Source organism: Anser anser (assembly GCF_964211835.1).
Source record: "Anser anser genome assembly, chromosome: 24".
NCBI lineage: Eukaryota > Metazoa > Chordata > Aves > Anseriformes > Anatidae > Anser > Anser anser.
The window spans coordinates 4648841-4665576 of NC_139745.1; the positions used below are offsets into that span (position 1 = coordinate 4648841).

At 47.9% G+C, this 16736-nt stretch overlaps 1 protein-coding gene across 2 annotated transcripts in view; it reads left to right on the forward strand.

The window, feature by feature from the left end:
* Positions 1 to 16736, forward strand: part of LOC310885985 (uncharacterized protein) — a 63486-nt gene that overhangs the window by 34323 nt on the left and 12427 nt on the right. For both annotated transcript variants that reach the window (XR_014575059.1, XM_083809967.1), the window contains one exon: positions 868 to 951. Coding sequence is in view for 1 of the 2 variants with exons in the window: in XM_083809967.1 (XP_083666093.1) it covers positions 868 to 951 (84 nt within the window). In the remaining variant the exon portion in view is untranslated. The remainder of the gene's footprint in view (positions 1 to 867; positions 952 to 16736) is intronic.

Here is a 16736-nt window from a genome sequence, read left to right on the forward strand (position 1 = left end):
AGCACCACGCGATGGTTAATGGTGCGCTGAATTGGAAGACTTTGGCTGCGCTGTTAGAGATCGTTACAAATCCCAGAAGTCCAGGTGGGACTCGTCGGTGGCAGTTCAAGAACCTTTCTTCATAATTTGCTCTGAAAGCATTATGTGCTTGTATTCTTCACTGGATGTTCTGAGAGGCTCTTTGTCACCCAACTGGTGATGAAAGGATTGCAGCCAACATCTTTAGATTAGGGAGAAAAGGAAAGGGAGATTTAGATTAGGGAGAAAAGACTGGGAGGGGATCTCGTCAATGTGTATAAATAACTGAGGTGTGGGAGACAGAGGGATTTGGCCAACCTCTTTTCGGTGGTTTGTGGGGATAGGACAAGGGGTAATGGCCACAAGATAGAGCCCAGGAAGTTCCGCACCAACATGCGAAAGAACTTCTTCACGGTGAGGGTGACTGAGCACTGGAACAGGCTGCCCAGGGAGGTTGTGGAGTCTCCTTCTCTGGAGATACTCAAGGTCCGTCTGGACGCCTACCTGGGCACCCTGCTCTAAGGAACCTGCTTTGGCAGGGGGGTTGGACCCGATAATCTCTTGAGGTCCCTTCCAACCCCTTCAATTCTGTGATCTTTAGGCTATCCGTCCTTCCTCCTTCTTGATCTACTTGTGCAGATTTCCAGATGTTGCTGTTAGTTTTAAGGTTTCTTGGTGATTTTGTGGTTTATGCCTTGTCAGAAAAGGATACAAAATCCATCCCGAAAATATATATATGTATTATTTTCATATATATATATATATTGTCCAGTATATAGTCATCTGCCAAACCTGGAAGGCCTCTCTGACTGCAAGCTTTACCTACGATCTGTCTCTGCCTTCTTTCAGGAATGTGATGGGGACAGAAGAAGCGAGGAGCTCTTGGAAAGCCCCACGGTGCTGGGAAAACGGGACGTCCATACTAACCAGTAGGTGAGGTTTAGCTTTGGTTAATTTAGGGGGCATGAGAAGAATGACACCCAGGCTGGCACACCCATTTCTAATCTCTAAATGCAGCATTGTCAATATAGAGTGAGGGTTTTTGCTAGCCCTCTTCTTCTCTATTTAATACATTTAAGTACTGCACTCTGCATATGAAGGATAGTGATGTTATCAGAAAGCATTCAAAAACATATGTTTTAATGAAATGTGTTGACAACTGCTGAAGTAAAGTTTTTGTTAAGTCTCAAGAGTTTAGCCATGACAAGCAGTATTAATGAATTGAATTAATTAAAAAGCATTTCAAGATGAAACGGGGCCTGTTCTATGTAAAATGCTCTATACATTAGACAAGCATTATGGAAATCACTGCTTTGTACTACACTGTAATGCAGCCATTTATAAAAGCTTCTCAAGATCCATGGATAGCAGTAATTTGGGTTTTAGCGTGTCTTTGAAATTCATTGAATACAGCATGTGCTATTTAAAAGCATGAAATCTGGATAGTTCCACTGCCATCAAAGTTCGTAGGGCTTGGAGAGGGAAGCGGGAGCTCAGCATTACTGGAATGAGCGGCGATGTGCAGGGAAAGAGAGGAGCCTGAGGAGCACCTGGCAAGCCCAAGCCGAAGTTGGTCCAGGTGTGGGCAGTGCGTGGCATTTGGGAGCAGGCTGTGTGACTAGTAACAAGCCAGGGTCCCCAAACCAGTCTGAAAGGCAAGTGATTTCACAAACAGCATCGTTTCTCTCATCCTTGCTGGTCCTCGGCCTGGCTGCCCTGAAATCCCCTCCTCAATAGACCACGCTTGGTCTCCAGCACCTCTGCTCTTTAGTTGCTGTGCCCTCTCTAAGACTAATACTGTCAACTGCGACCGGGGGCCTTGAAAAAGAAATCCGTATTCCACGTCAGGTCCTTGCGCAGTATGCAGAATAGTCAAGCGAGCGTGTGCCCACGTGGGACCTTTCTCTTCGTGTACGGCACAGTTAACCTGAGCATCTGGCCACGGGTCAAAGAAACTAAGCGTGAGCAGGGACGGTGCAGGCCTAGAACAGGTCCAGAGAGATGAGTGTCCACCAGCAAAGGGCAATCCTGCCTTGTGGCTGGCCAAAAGCAGTTGTGAAATGAGAGCCCTTTACAGGCAGCTTTGCTAAGTGGGAGATGTCTGTTTGCACGTGGAGCAAGCTTAGTTGAGTTAGGATTGTTATTTTTCCCAGGAAACAAAGATTTGTGTGAAACAGCACTAACTCAACACATTAAAGAACATATCTTTAAAATATGACTAAACATCTAACATCCTGTTTATAAAAATATAACCTGGGTGACAGATGAGAGAGAAGCAGTGAACAACAATAGGATTTCATGCATGCACGGTGAAAGTTTTCATTTTGTATGTTTGAGGATTTGGCTCAGAACAGGCTACTTCAAATGGCTCAGAACAGGCTATTTCAAATGGATGCACTTTTATCTGTCTATTTTGTAATTTGTCTTGGTCTTAATAAAGGAAATTACGTCCCTCAGGAAGAAGTAGCCACAAAACTGTCAGTAGCTTTCAAATGTTGTAGTGTCTTAACACTGCCTATTCAACCAGGAATGTGACCGCTCAGTGGGAAAGAAAAAAATCCTAAATGCAAAATGATACAGTCAAATTCCTCAAGTGATGTAAACTGACACCCAAAGGATGGTAAAGTTTGCTAAATGCTCAGCTGCTGCACGTGCTTCTAAAAATGCATTTGATGCATTGCTTGGAATATCAGTAAACCTGACAGGCAGTCTAGTTGGGTAGCACGGGGGAATAATTTGCTTGGCCCTCAGTGGGGTAGGAGAAGAGCTACCCACGTTGCCTCCCAAAACGCTCAGGGAGATTCGTTCCATAAGCGGGTATGATTTTGCTTTGTAGAAAAAATAAGAGAGCTCGTTCTGCTGCTTCACTAAACCAGGAGCAATGTGTTTGCACTTGTCGCAGTTGCCATTTGCATGTAGTATCTGCGTGGTGAGAACTCGGGAGCCTGCTTCTACCTGCTGAACAGGCGCAGGTAGCGTTCGTGTCTGACCAAAAGAAGTCTCTCCCCCCTGGCTAGATACTCTGCTCCATGCACGGCAGTATCTGCCGAAACGAGCTCTAGCATTTTCTATTTCCCTTCAAACTCTTCTTGCTAACTAGGCTCTAGGAGGGACCAAAGCCCTTTGTATGCAGCCCTGCTATTTTCAGGGCTGAAGCAGCCCTGCCTTGATGAACCGAGCAATTACTGCAGAGCCAGGCTGGCAGCTGGTACCTAGGGGAGGAAGAGAGCTTCGTGCAGTGCTGGCACCTCTCCCCTGGTGCGCAGGGGTGGGGGGATGTGGATGTCACAGTGACACGAGACGTGTGTCATTCTGTCTGTCTGCTGGACAGGGGCACAGGTTGGGGTGCTGGGCAGGCTCGAGGCAGAGCACTGAGCTCTTCTCCCTGGGGACCCACGGCCCGACTGAACGCGGGCTCCCAGAAGATGCAGGTGCCTTAACCAGATGCTTACTGAGCTCAGGAGTTGCTTAACAAGCTGATCCTACAAATTTTTGAAGATATAAAGCTCAAGACAAATGATGACTTAGCTTATTACCGGTAATATTTGCTCATTTTTAAATGGTCAGTCAGCCTACGTGCAGGTGTGTGTTGCTTCTTTTTTGTGCTTTTCCACTTAGCAAAAAAAAATCTATTTGGGCTGTGATCCAGTTGCCACTTGTGCTGTTGGAATAGCCTGGTTAAGTGAAAATACCCAGTCGTTTCCTAATCAAACTGCTGCAGCATTTTAAATTCCGAACAGGAACTTTCTCTGTGAGCGAGTGGGAAAGTAAAGAACATGGGGGGGGTAGGTACTTGTGGGAGAAACAGGGGGAAGAAGGGCAGAAAGACACGGTGAAAACTGAATAAGAAATACTGTTTGTACCCTTACATTGCAGAGAACAATAAATAACCTAAACCCAGCCCAGATCAGCTGTAATGAGAAAGATGGGAAGAAAATTGGTACTGGACCCTCTTCTTATGGCCAGCACCTCCAGGAGGAATTGCAGCAGCCCGGAGGCAGTCGGTCAGGCACAATTCCCTCTGTTATCATTTACTTTTAAGGGTAGCAGAAGGAGTCTTTGCAGTGGCGAATTATTTCTCTGGCTCTTGGGAAGGGTGGCGAGCTTTGAAACGGTTTCCAAAGCACAAATTGGGGAATAGCTCTGTAATGCGCTTGATTTTTGTTCGCTCAGTGGCAGCTGAGAAGAGCGTGTAGCAGTTAAATGAACATGAGCATTAATCACTTCAAATGATGTAACATGCCCAGACCATGTAACAGCTACTATCTGAATTTTATTTTGTGAGGAGCAGTACAGTTGCAGTTCATCCTGAAATCCTGGCTGGAATCTGTTTCTAATCCCAAGTGAAGTAATTTTGTATTCTCAGCTCAGCATACAGCAGAGCAGGAATCAGAGCTGCTGCAGCATCGCTGAGCTGCTTATAAGACACTAGAATGTAATGAGCATTTCAGAAAAAAAAACACATCCTCGTAGGCTTCTCCAAGGAGAAAACGCTGCATCTAGTAAGGCAGAAGGTGATGTTCAAAAGCAAGGGCACCAGCCAGCCGTGGTGGTGGTAGCAGAGGGCAAGTCAGCTCTGCAGGCACAGTGTGCCTCTCACGCAATGTGCTGCTCGTGAGAGAAGAGGGAGATCCGAGCCCTCGCTGGAATAATGGCAGGGAGGGTCATCTCCAGTGCTTTTGTGATCTTTAACCAATAGGTTTCTTCAAAAGAGAAATAAGCAGCCTTGCCCTGCAGCGCGTTGGCGTTCCCGGTTCTGAATGGTTCACGACTTCGCAATGGTACAACAAAAGTCTCGTCAACAGACCCCAAAACAGGTGAAGATATTCATCAAATCTGATGGGGTTGCTATTAATTAGGCTTGTTAAATGCTAGTTACGCTTTTCTTAGTATTACCATTTGGAGGTTTAACTAACAACCCTAATGGGGCTACTTCTGCAAGATGTTAATTAGATATGGCAATTCCACTTACCCATGCAGCCCCGGCACACAACCATCACCCATCAATATTTAATTTAATTACTGATGTTGTGGTGCAAGTCACATCTGATTTAAGAGATAAATATGCTTAATTATTAATGAGATAAAACACATACAGTATGTCACCTTTTGTCATTCGAGCTTTATTAAGTACAGTCAGAACAGACAAATGTGAACATCGGCGAGGCTGCGACATGGTGCTCTGCATCTCCGCGTGATTCTTGTCCTTCAGCTTACCTGGGCTCACGCTGTATTATAAATAAGATAAACAGAGCTGCGAGTGTGCAAAGCACTGTTCTACAGAAAGAGAAATTTGTTATTTGAATAATTTATCATTTGCGTTGCTTTGCTACACAATAAAAAGTGGGCACTCTGCTTGGATCGTACGTAGCATCTGTAGAAATTCATTTTATCGTGTCTGATCGGGGTATGCTAATTGGGGTTGATGTGGTGTGGTCCAGAGGCCAGGTGCACAAGGAACCAGCAGCAGCCTTTGAACGCCGTCCGCCTTGCCATTTGCATTGGCCGTTGTCTGCGCGGAGCTTCCCACACGAGGCTGCTGGGAGCGGCGTACGGGATTGTCATGCAAACGCCACGCAACAAGGCAGAGCTCTGGAAAGGGCCATGCGAAATATTGCTTACCTCTTTGTAAAGCAGGGGGAGAGGACAGACTGCTAGGCCCTGAGGCTCGTTACGGTGATTAATTGTATTACAGCTGCTTCCAGCCAGGGCTGGATTCCTTTTTCACGAGGGGCTTTATACGCTGGACTGCCAGCCCAAACCTTACAGCTAAATAGGAAAAAGAGGAATGCGCGGGTGCCATGCAACCAATGCACCAGATTTGGTGAAATTAATGAAACTGCTCGTGCTTATTTTACTGTGGAGGATGAAAGCCGTGGAAGGTCCCCCTCTGTACACAAAGTGGCCTTTGTAAGCTTCTGCTTCCAGGGGTTCACAAGCTAGTGCTAGAAGTTTGTGTGGGTTGAAACTTGCTGTGCGAGATCTTTGCCTAGGGGCCATTTGGTTTGATGTGTTTGACAAAATTTTAAGAGATCCTAAGTTAACTGTGCCAAACAAATAGTTTTCGAGAGGCTGAGAAGGTTTTTGGAACTTCTTTGGGGGGAAAATTCCCAATTGGCAGAAAACGAATGAAAGCAAAAGCAACTCAGAACATGGTAACCTACTGAAAGGTGCAGTAGGTTCTGAAATCTGTCCATAATCATATTTCTCTGGATTAAATTTAAAACTCTTCTACTATTAATATGGAGATTAGCCAGCATAATGGGAGCTTGTTGGGCTATCAAGAGTGGTTAGGGAAGGGGAGGCCATTTCAGCATGGTCCTGGGAGCTGCTCTCAGAAATACAAAGCAGCAGCCAACAAACCAAGCCCGTGGAAGCCTTCAGCCAGCCAAATGTTTCAGAGTGCACTCATCCGAAAGAAAATGCAGGGGAGAATAGGAGGGGGAATACTCGTGGGCAAAGCAGAAGTGGAGCAATAGGCAGGGAGTAGTGGAAGTGCCGGCGTTGGAGCGATGGAGACCCGTCTTTGGGGACGATCAAAAAGAACTGCTGGCTCTTCAACTCCGTGCCCCGGTGCTGTAGGTGGTCACCACGGCTGGCATTGTGATCTGCTGGTGTGATTGATGCACTGCAGCCTTTCCAAAGGGTGTGACCGAGGTGTGGAATTCAGCAGTGCTGAGCTCACACCTTCTGTCAGCTGCCAAGAGTGGGAGAGGCATCCTGGGACCTGTTCCCTCTAATTACACTCCCTGGTCTTGACAAGTAAATGCATCCAGGATGGGATGGGGGGTGGAGGAATCTGCGGAACCCAAGGCTCCTCCAGCCAAGCCTAACACCGAGGAGTGGAGTATTGGGAACGCTTTCTCCAGGAGCCCAGCAGCCTGGATGACTAGCCAAGAAATGTATGGGAAACGGGAACGTAGCCTCTTGGAGAAGAACCTGTAATTTTCCCCCAGGAGGGAAGTAGTGCTGCAGCTGGCAGGACGGGGTGAAAGCAGCACTGCCTCCAGCTCTGTCTGAGCATGCTGCAAATCTGCACCTTGCATGGGAACGTGGGCTGAGCATCCCCCGACGTGCGTGGTGACTGGGTTCACCTGAGCAGCGGGTGGGGAGGCACCAGACAGCACAGCTCGTGGTGATCCGGCGGTGCAACACCAGTCACACAACACCAGGGGTGTGCCCTGGAGGGAGACAGGCTGCTAGCTGTACCGGGATCGGTAGCTAAAATGAAGGTCTAGCATAACATCAAATGAAGCTCCTGTAATGAAGTTGTGCAGGTTGGTGGAAGTTTTATCTCCGTCCTGCTGTGTGGTTAGCGTTGTACTGGTAGGGGAGGCGCATGCAGTCCCTTTTCTTGACACTGCTACTTTGGTAAACATTGGCTCCTTTTATTTCTGAGAGCTCTGCAAGGCCTGCAGTCTAATCCTGAGAGTGCTGAATGCTCTGGTTTTGTGTTCTCAGAGGGAGATTTTGCAGGTTCTGTGGCAGAACATGGGCTGCGCGTGCCCTGAGTGTACCACGGTCTGATGGGGGGTGCTCGAGGCCTGCCCCATCCTTCCTGGAGCCAGAGGTGTGCAGGCAAGCCTTAATGCTCCTTGTCTCTCTTCCCTCTCTTCCTTTCAAAGAAGGGCTGAGCAGGGGCTGGCGATTCCAGTAACGTGTGTACTGCCAGCACTCCTCCCGAGCGGGGCCCGGGGCCGTCCCTTAGGGCAGGAGGTTGCAGTGCTGCTCACCTGCTCGGCCTCTGCCTCCTCCAGCCTCGCTAGTGCCTGCAGGAGGTGAAGTCGATCCCCCAGCCCTCCCCTCCTTCCATTCGCAGCCTTCTGGAGACTCGCTTTTGAATTCCGGAGCCTCAGCCCGCTCTCAGGATGCGGGGAGGCAGCGTGCCACGGTGTGTTAGTGACAGCAGTGACTGTAAGCTGGGACGTACACCCAGGTGACACCGAGCAGTATGGGCTGAAGCAGCTTACAGATTAAAACAGTCGATTGACAACGGAATAAGAGGCACCCTAAGCACAGACAGCTGTTCTGGCCCCTGCAGCTCGGAGTACCTGCTGGAGAGTCTCACTGCCGTGTGCGTTTGTCCTCAGCCCTCTGTCTGAGGAGCACCAACTTATTTCGACCCCCCTCTCCCGTGAGTGAGTGGTTTGAAATTTTCTTCCAGTGTTGGTTATTCGCACTTGTCTATACTAGTATGTAATGGGGCTGTGTTGCAGAAGACTCACAGCTGGATATGACAGAACCAGATGTTCACACCCTAGGCCAGACACAGCTGTTCCTCTGTAGCTGGCAAGGGATGGAGAACAAGTAAATGCAGAGACAGCAAGCCTGAAAAAAAAAATAATAAAAAAAAAAAATCTAAGGTAATCAGGCTGAATATGCCTGGAGATTTAGGCCGGCTGGAAGATTGCCAGAGGGCTATTTATTTTGATGTCTACACCTGCTGAATGGGAATGCTTTGTGTGAACTCAGAGCTCTAAGTGATACTGTATCTCTCCCTTTTTCAGCACTCCACTCCCTCTAGGCAGTGTTGCTTGCTTGATAAATTGTGCTGTACAACTTCGTTAAAAAAAAAAAAAAAAGAAGCCCTAAAACTTAGCTCGTTTCCTGGCTGCTGATGAGGGCAGAAAAAAAGCACTGCGGTACTGGAGAACAGAAGGGGGAACGCAGTCGCTAAACTTCCACCTGAAGGGTTAAAATCTGGAGGCAGTGTCATCTGCCGGAGGTGTTGTGAGCCACTGGAGCAGTTTTTGTTGCCCAGTTTGTAGTGAACTGGGAGAGGAATTCTCACCAGCTTTCTCCCTACAGCACACCTTCATGTGCTTGGCGTAACAGCTTTATTCCGCAGTGCTGTCCCCTCTGCAGGCAGCTTGTGCCTCCCTTGCTGCCATCCCAACACCTCTCGGGGTTGTTTCCTTTTGCAAAAAGTTTTTGCAAAACAGTGGAGTTGGTGGTGATGAACCTTTGATTAGGATGATTTCTCAGGCTCAGGGCAGGATTTGGGTGAAAACAAGACCAGGATGGAAGGAACACTATGTTGAAATTGCTTCCAGGACAGAGGTCTCTGAGATGTGGGGAACAAGCTGTTGTTCCCCCGAGTCCCTGTAGCTCTGTAAGAAAAAGAGCGCATCTCATAGGTGGGAGCAGTTACCTTAAGCAGTGATGTCCACTTCTATAATAATAATCTCTTCTAAACACACAGAGATCTGTCTGGTATTTAATTTTTGCCAGTACTTTCTGGTTGTTTTTCCAATGCACACGCATTATTCTCCGCGCAGTCCTCTGCTCGCTGCAGCCATTAGCACACAGATTTCGCCATCTCCCCAGCACGCGCGGCGCAGCGACCCTGCTGGAGTTGACATGCAGCATATGCAGCTGCACTGCTGGTAATTGTGCCCACTGCTGTCTGTGCTGTGCCAGCTTCTCAGATGTGCACCAAACAAGCATTTTCCTTTTTTTTTTTTTTTTGCTCGTGCAAGTGACAGTTCTTCAACTGCTATTATTGTCCCAAAGGCAATTGTAAATTCAGTGGATTAGCTGAAAATGTGCCATCGTTCTCCCTCAATTTCCCCGCCTTTGCCTAAGGATGCGGTGGATTTCCTAACCTTATTCTTACAGAATATCTCTTTCTTAACCTGCTTCAGACAGGAAAAACTGACGCGTTGTGCGAGAATGCTTTGCAAGAGGGAGAAGGTGCTGCTTTGATTTTGATCCTTTATTCGGTTTCCAGTAGCGGATAGGTGAGCTGCAGAGAGCACGAGGGTTGACACCTTTGAAGGACACCAGATTTTAAAACAAATAAAAGGAGATCTGGTGCGTGTTATAAGCAATAATCAATAATTAAAAGCCTTGTTAAAGCATTGCTGAAGAGTACTTCAGAAGAAAAGTAGTTATACTGCATTTCATGGTTAATTCAATGTCAATTAGCTGATTGTTAACTTCCCTCCAGCTAAATCTTGTTCGGCGCAGAGGAGAGAAATCAAAAGCATTCTAGCTTTAACAAGCCTGGCGTTTCAATCATTCATCTCTGGCCGCGGGCTCGAAATCAATGTCAACAGACGTTTCATTGCAGTTTTATCAGCCGTTTCTGCGTGTCACTGTTTTCTTGGCTGCCCTGCTTGTCCCTGAGCAGGGTGGGTGGGGACGGGCCGGGCCCGGCTCGGGGCTGCTCCTTGCGGCCCGGTGCCCGCCGCTGGGCGGCTCCTTCAGCACCACGGACAGCGCCCGGGCCGCTCGGGCACGCTTCGGGGACACTCGGAAACGCTCGGGGCTGCTCGGAGCCGCTCGGGCCCTCTTCGGGGCCGCTCGGGCTCGGCTCGGGGCTGCTCGGGAGCACTCGGGCCACGCTCGGGGCTTGTTGGGATAAGGCCGGAAATGGCCCCGAGGAGGCCCCGAGGCCTGAGGCCTCTGCTGCAACCTGGGGCAGCCTGGGCTGCTTGAGGGGTCCCTGCCATGGCCAGGGCTGGAACTGGGGGGGTTTGAGGTCCCTTCCAGCCCGAGGCGTGCTCTGATTTGATGAAGCACGTGCTTGTGTTGTCCTTAAAAATAACGTTGTCCCCCAAATAACAGCCCTGTAAAGGTTATAAGACATCACACGTTCCCGTTTGCTTCACAGTAACATCACTAATGGTGAGATTTGTGGCTGTGGAGAGTACCAGGACCAAGGTCGGAGCCTGGAGCTGGGTGCTGGTGGTGCCTGGGCTGTAGGACGAGCTGTTGTAGGACTTGAACTAACAACAGGCGGCCATTTCCCACCTGGCATCACAGGGATCCGCCTGCTGCCCTCCTGTTCCCAGCACCATGCCGTGTTACACCGGGGAACAACACGCAGGGGGTGCTTCGTGCCTCTTCCAGCCCTGGTCCGTAGTGCTTTCCCTCACTCCTGTCCACGGCAGCATAGACGATAGGTTGACGATAACGTTCTTAGTCTGCTGTGACCGATAGGGAGATTGCCTCAGCACAGCAAGCGTTGTTTTGGGATTAGAAACCCCCGCCATTTTCATCTTCGGGCTGGACAGCAGCAGGGTTAGATACTGCATGAAGCAACCGACCTTCTGGAAGCTTGTAACGACACAGACTGCAGCAGCTGGGAGTGCTGCGAACACGACAAGGTTGTCTTCTCTCTTCTACGCTGGCTTTCCACACTATTAAGTTGCTCAGTGCCACTTCAGTTTGGGAGGTAGACTTCTTTCTGGCCCCTTGCATTATACTTTTTTTTCATTTAAATTCTGTCTGAAAAACCTGCTGTTGTGACACCCACAGCGTGCGATTCAGTAGTACTGCCTGTTCTCTTATAAAATGTGATTGACAAAACCAGTTTGTATCAGTGAGTCACCTCCGTGTCCAGTTGTTATAAGTCTTCTCTTCCTTCATTCACTCGGTCATGACTAATGGTTAGACAGGGTGCTCTCGGGTATGTGGATCTCTGTGCTGTGCGTACCAAACAGAATCAGTTAATTTTATCAAGAGATATGTGTGGATTGCCAGAAATGGCGTTAAAAAACTATTTTGCTCAGCTCTTTTGCCCCTCTTTTCTCCCACACCTCTCCCCAAATGCAGCTCCTGGACAATACCCCAGGTTTGAGCTTTACCTGTGTGATACATTTGAAAAGCAAATCCTAGTCATGTGTGGTACAGATGCTCAGATGTGAGGCAATGGAATTACTACCCTTGAAATGATCTCTGATTTCTGTTCAGACAGGGACCCGCTTCTCAGTGCTGTGGTAGATAAGGTTTTAGACTTTCAATTGGTTTCTAACTCGTAGTGACCAAAGCTAATGAATGCAAAGTTCCAGTTACTTGTGCCCTACTGGTTATTTCTGTGGCTCTGTTAATAGTTTTCTTCACAGGAACCAGAGGCCATGAAGAAAAGGCTGCGTCATACTAGCATGTTGCTCATTAATGCAGTGAATTAATGTGGATTTGTAAGAAAGAGAAACCTTTATCTTCCCATCTTTTTTAAGACTGAGGTCTTTCTTCTCTGTCATCTTATGATTCATTCTGCTCCTCTGCCTCCACGTTCAGCCTGAAACCATCACCAAGCATCTACTGGGCAAAAGCAAGCCAACGACAGGACCTCGTGGCTCTGTTCAGAAGTGAGCTGCCTGTAGAAGTCTGTATCAGAAGGTGAGACAGATTTAACCTGAAAAAACAAATCATTGGCCCTGGTAGGGTCGAATGGACATACTCTCAGTGTGGCTTTATGTATTCCAAGTGCACTTTTGAAAGAACCGAGTGACCTCTGGGGCCTGGGGCTTTCTGCCCGCTTGCTTCAGGAGCGGTGCGCAGCCCAGCTCCTGGTGGGAAGCGTGGAGTCACCCTCCTCACCCTCAACACTTGTGGTTCTTCAGCCGTTATCCTCGTTCACCTTGGACAAAATGACTTCGAGAAATGACGTGATCTAAATCTGCTCGCCAAGGTTAAGAGAAACTTGGCATCTGCCCAGGCAGCATTTGGTCAATGTTGCTACCAAGGTAAATGGGAGCCAAGCCAGCAGAACTGAGGTTATTTCCAGGCCCGGAGTTGTTTGCTAACACCTGACAAAGTGCCTGTGGATCAGACAGGAGTTTCAGGAGTTTGCTGGTGTTTGTAACAGGCGAGAGGCCCACTCGGTTGCTCTGCTTTGTGTCATGTTGTTGGGGAGGCATCTACAGAGGCAGAATAAAGTGCGGGTGGAAACAAGCCCACGCTGTTAGGCCACTTGGGTCGGAAGGGTTGAGCTCTGCAGCTGATCTCACAGTTTCAACCGTGTTTTCCTTAGTGGCTGGCACTGAAGCCCTGAGTCTGTTTTCCCAATTTTGCTGCAGGTTTCATGACCTCTTTCATGACCCTTCTATTTTGATGAGGCCTCTGATAGCCATGAAAAGTCCGGTTCAGGTACCTGCTACTCGGTTGTTCCTTCATCCTGGAGCCAGGTTTCTCCCTTCCTCCCTGTTTTAAGAAAGTGGATGCTTTATTCCTGTCACAGTGAGGTAGAGGATTGGAGCCATAACAAAGCTTTGCTTTTGTGCTGCTCTTCCTTTGCTGCTGTTCCTTTGCTTTGCTGTTGGAATGTTTTTCTGATTGTCTCACTGCTTTGCTGGACAGGTGGCCTTGTCCTTTCTTCCCGTGTTAGGGTCAGAGGTAAGCATGTACCGTGAGACTTGCAGAGCAAGGAAGCTTTATGGCTTCATAATGCAGAATCTGGAAACTTGCCTGCCAGCGTCTGACCCTGGAGTCAAGCAGGAGTTCAGAACGGGAAGTGGGAGAGAGGCTTCGATTGCTTCAGTTCCAGAAAAGTTTCTGTAATGGAATTTTTGTGAAAACAAACAAAAAAGCCCAGGCACATACAGCTAATGCTAAAGCTCTTCGCTAAACCATGACGGATAACATTACTGATGGGAATGAAGACAAAGCTTCTGGCTTTCCCAAGGACCTGTTCTGTTAGAGCAGAACTCTTCTGGGCTACAAGAAATCACGTTCCTGTGCTGTGGCGGGTCTGCCATCCCACAGCCCAAGTCCTGGACTGTAAATGCAGTCTGCATTTACGCAGGGGGGTGGGAGGTGAGCAGGAGGGGAATCAGAGGCTTCTGTGTCCCACTTAGATTAACACAAGGTGCATGACACGGCCCCTCTGTCGGAAATCACGGGTACACATGAGCCAGGTTGCGGCAGCAGTGGGGCAGGATCGGCGGGGTGGCAGCAGACAGGACTTCAGGAGGCAAAGTCGTGGCAGGGAGCAGGAAGAACAGGATTTGACTGACTGCCACTGTTGCTTTTTCTCGTTAGAAAACACTGATGTTCACTAGGTCATTTTGCAAACGTTCCTTCACTGGAGTGGTGTTGCGCCTTGGCTTGACCCTGTAGTCATTCAGTACTGCTTTTGTGCTTTCTCATAGTTGTTTTCCCGTGCTGTACCCAGTTCAAACTGTGGTTGTGTGTTCTTTGTCAGGAGGATGCACTCCTGGTGCTGCTGGGTTCTGTGCAGCCCTATCAGGGTGGGAAACCAATGGCTGGGGTCCCTAAGTGCCATCGAAATACCAGCAACAACCCGCAAAGTTGCCCAAGTTCTGTTGTCTGAGTTCTGTTTCTCCTTGATCCTGTCTCAGAAGCAGCTACAACGAAGGTTTAATCCCAGAGTTTATGGTAAGAAAAAGTTGGGAGATCCACAGTGCACAAAGAGAACCTCAGCAGACTTCTCCGAAATTCAAAACCGGTTCTGTTCAGGAAGGTGCCGGTCTTGCTGCCGTCACTGCAACCAGCAGTTCACCCTGAACTTGGTATTGTGTCTTAGTACAAGTAAATCAGAACGAGTATTTGTTTTTCTAGTATAAACCTTTAAAAAGAAAGAGCCGGTCTCTAGTGGAAAGACATTCATGTGAGCTGACAAGAGCCATCCTTTCTTTTGAGGTTCTAAGAAGCGGTGTTCTCAGTGCAGGAAGGCGCTCCTTGTCCCCTAGGATCTCTTTCTCTCAGGGCTGCAGGAACAACAGCCAACATCTTTTTAGCCTAAATTAGCTGAGGATGAAGAGAATAAAACACACTGGGAAAAATTCTGAGGGAAACAAAAAGGGGGAAAGATATTCAGCTGAAAAAAGCCTGAAACTTTTTGGAGCCAAATAATATCCTCCTATTTAGATTTTCCAATTTCTGGGACTGCTAGGCTAAAAAAAAAAAGTGTCTTTTCCTATTAAGAAAATTGCTTTCACATTCCTGCAATGAACAGAGTTTTGTTTCTAATGATGGAAGCAGTTGATTGTAGCTGCTGAGTAGCTGGAGTGGGGATCCGACTATCAATGCGTCACTAGCTAAATGTGATTTGAGATGCAGTTTGCTTTTCTGTATCTCAGATCTCAGAGCTAAACCACAAACTGTACATGACACAACTAAATTAATATTTAAAAATAATTACTTGCTGCCTGAAGGTAAACAGAAAAAGGGTAAATAATTGATAGCACTGGGACTGCCACACTGTAAGGCTGCTGAGCGTTTATGATGTGCTGCGAAGGTTCAAAGGGATTGCTCGTCTGCTGCCTCTGAAGGAGGGTTTTTGCTAATCATTCCAGGGCTTGTTTTGTCAGCCAGCAATGTTTTCAGAGTTTGAAGCACTGGAAGAGAATGCCAGCTTAATTTAGGCGATTCTCTAACTTAATTTACTAACTTTCCTTCCAAGATTTGCATTGTAAATGATAAGGTGATTTTCATATATATAATTTTTTTTTCTTATCCCGTCAACATCTGAAGGGAAATTTCATGTGGTCTGCTGCCAAGAATGCGGAGTAACTCGCATGTGAGGAGCGCTTACATAACGTGCCACCCTGTGACAATACCTGTCTGCAGAGCTTGGCGATGCCTTGGCACTTGGCAGCCGTTCGCCTTTCCGTGGGAAGTGTCCCTCCCCTCACTGCCCAGCGCAGAACAACCGGCGTTCAAAGTGGCCAAAGACCATAAAAAAAAAAAAAAGTCGGTGATTTCAAATTGATTCATTTTTCCCCTGCAGTCAGAAAACTTCTTGGGCTGATTATTGCGTTGACAATAAAAAAGAAAAAAAAAAAAAGTCCAAACGGGACTTTGTAGTTTTTGTGGTGTTAAAGCAAAGGACAGAAAAATACCCTGGCAATATTTGCTGAGACCCGCTGGCTGCAGGTCTGCAGCACATTTCAGTGAGGTGCCGTACGCCTCTGTGGGGCGGTGATCATCAGATAAAAGTTATTTTTAAAAAGGCAAGCAGATTCTGGGATCTGTCAGCGATGCCAGCTGGGCAATGGGATCAAATAGTTCTCAGAGGTTCTAGCAATATTTATTTCACTGGGTGCTAGGGGTGGGAGCGTGGCTTCTTCTCATGCTGCTTTAATGCCTAGTGCTGCTTTGCACTTAGTCCTTGAAAATGCAATTCAAGCTCTCATTTTTTTTTGTTAAAAAAAAAAAAAAAAAGTCAAATAGTCAAATGCCATACCGAGTAGGAGACATGGGAGTGTCGCCTGGAGACGTGCAGCCATTCTTCCACGCTGCCGAACGGCGGTAAGGCCTGAAGAGGAATTCACCGGAGACTTTTCTCCAGCTGATGCACGTCTGGAAGTGAACAATAAGAAGGGCTAAACAGAAAGTTAGGAGACACGATGTGCAAAGAGGGACTGACAAAAGCACGTTGTGTGCAGTCCAGAGAAGACAAATAGGCTGCAGCAGAGCGGCCATCGTAGACGTACAGCGGTGCAGCAAGGAGGAGGGAGCGTTCTGCTCTCCCGTATGTTTCTTATAATGGCTTAAACTGGACTCCAGAGAGTCAGGGGAAAAAATAGGAAATCCTTCTGATGGCGGAGGTAGGTCACTGTTGGAGCAGATTGCTGGGGGGCTGTGGAGGCTCTGTCACCGCAGATTAACAACAAGTCAAACAAATACTGTCTGTAAGGGATGAGTTTAAGAGCACCTCGATCCTGTCTCCCTGCTAGTCTGGGGCTAAATAATTGAGACAGAAGGGAGCCGGGCACTAAGTCTCAAACAGCACACGTGGGCCTGTGTGTCTCGGGTCCAAGCTCAATGTTTGTGCAAAATACATTGTGGGGGAGTGAGGTGGCCAGTTGCTGTATTTAATGACTGCTGTTGTGGCTTTGGGATGTTCCTGCATGTCCTAGCTGCGGCGGTCCTGCCTTACCTAAGAATCTCCACTCTCACTTGCGGCAATAATAGTGTCTCTTATCCTCCTGCTTTCAGAGGAAGGCATTGAAAGCGTGGCTGTCTAC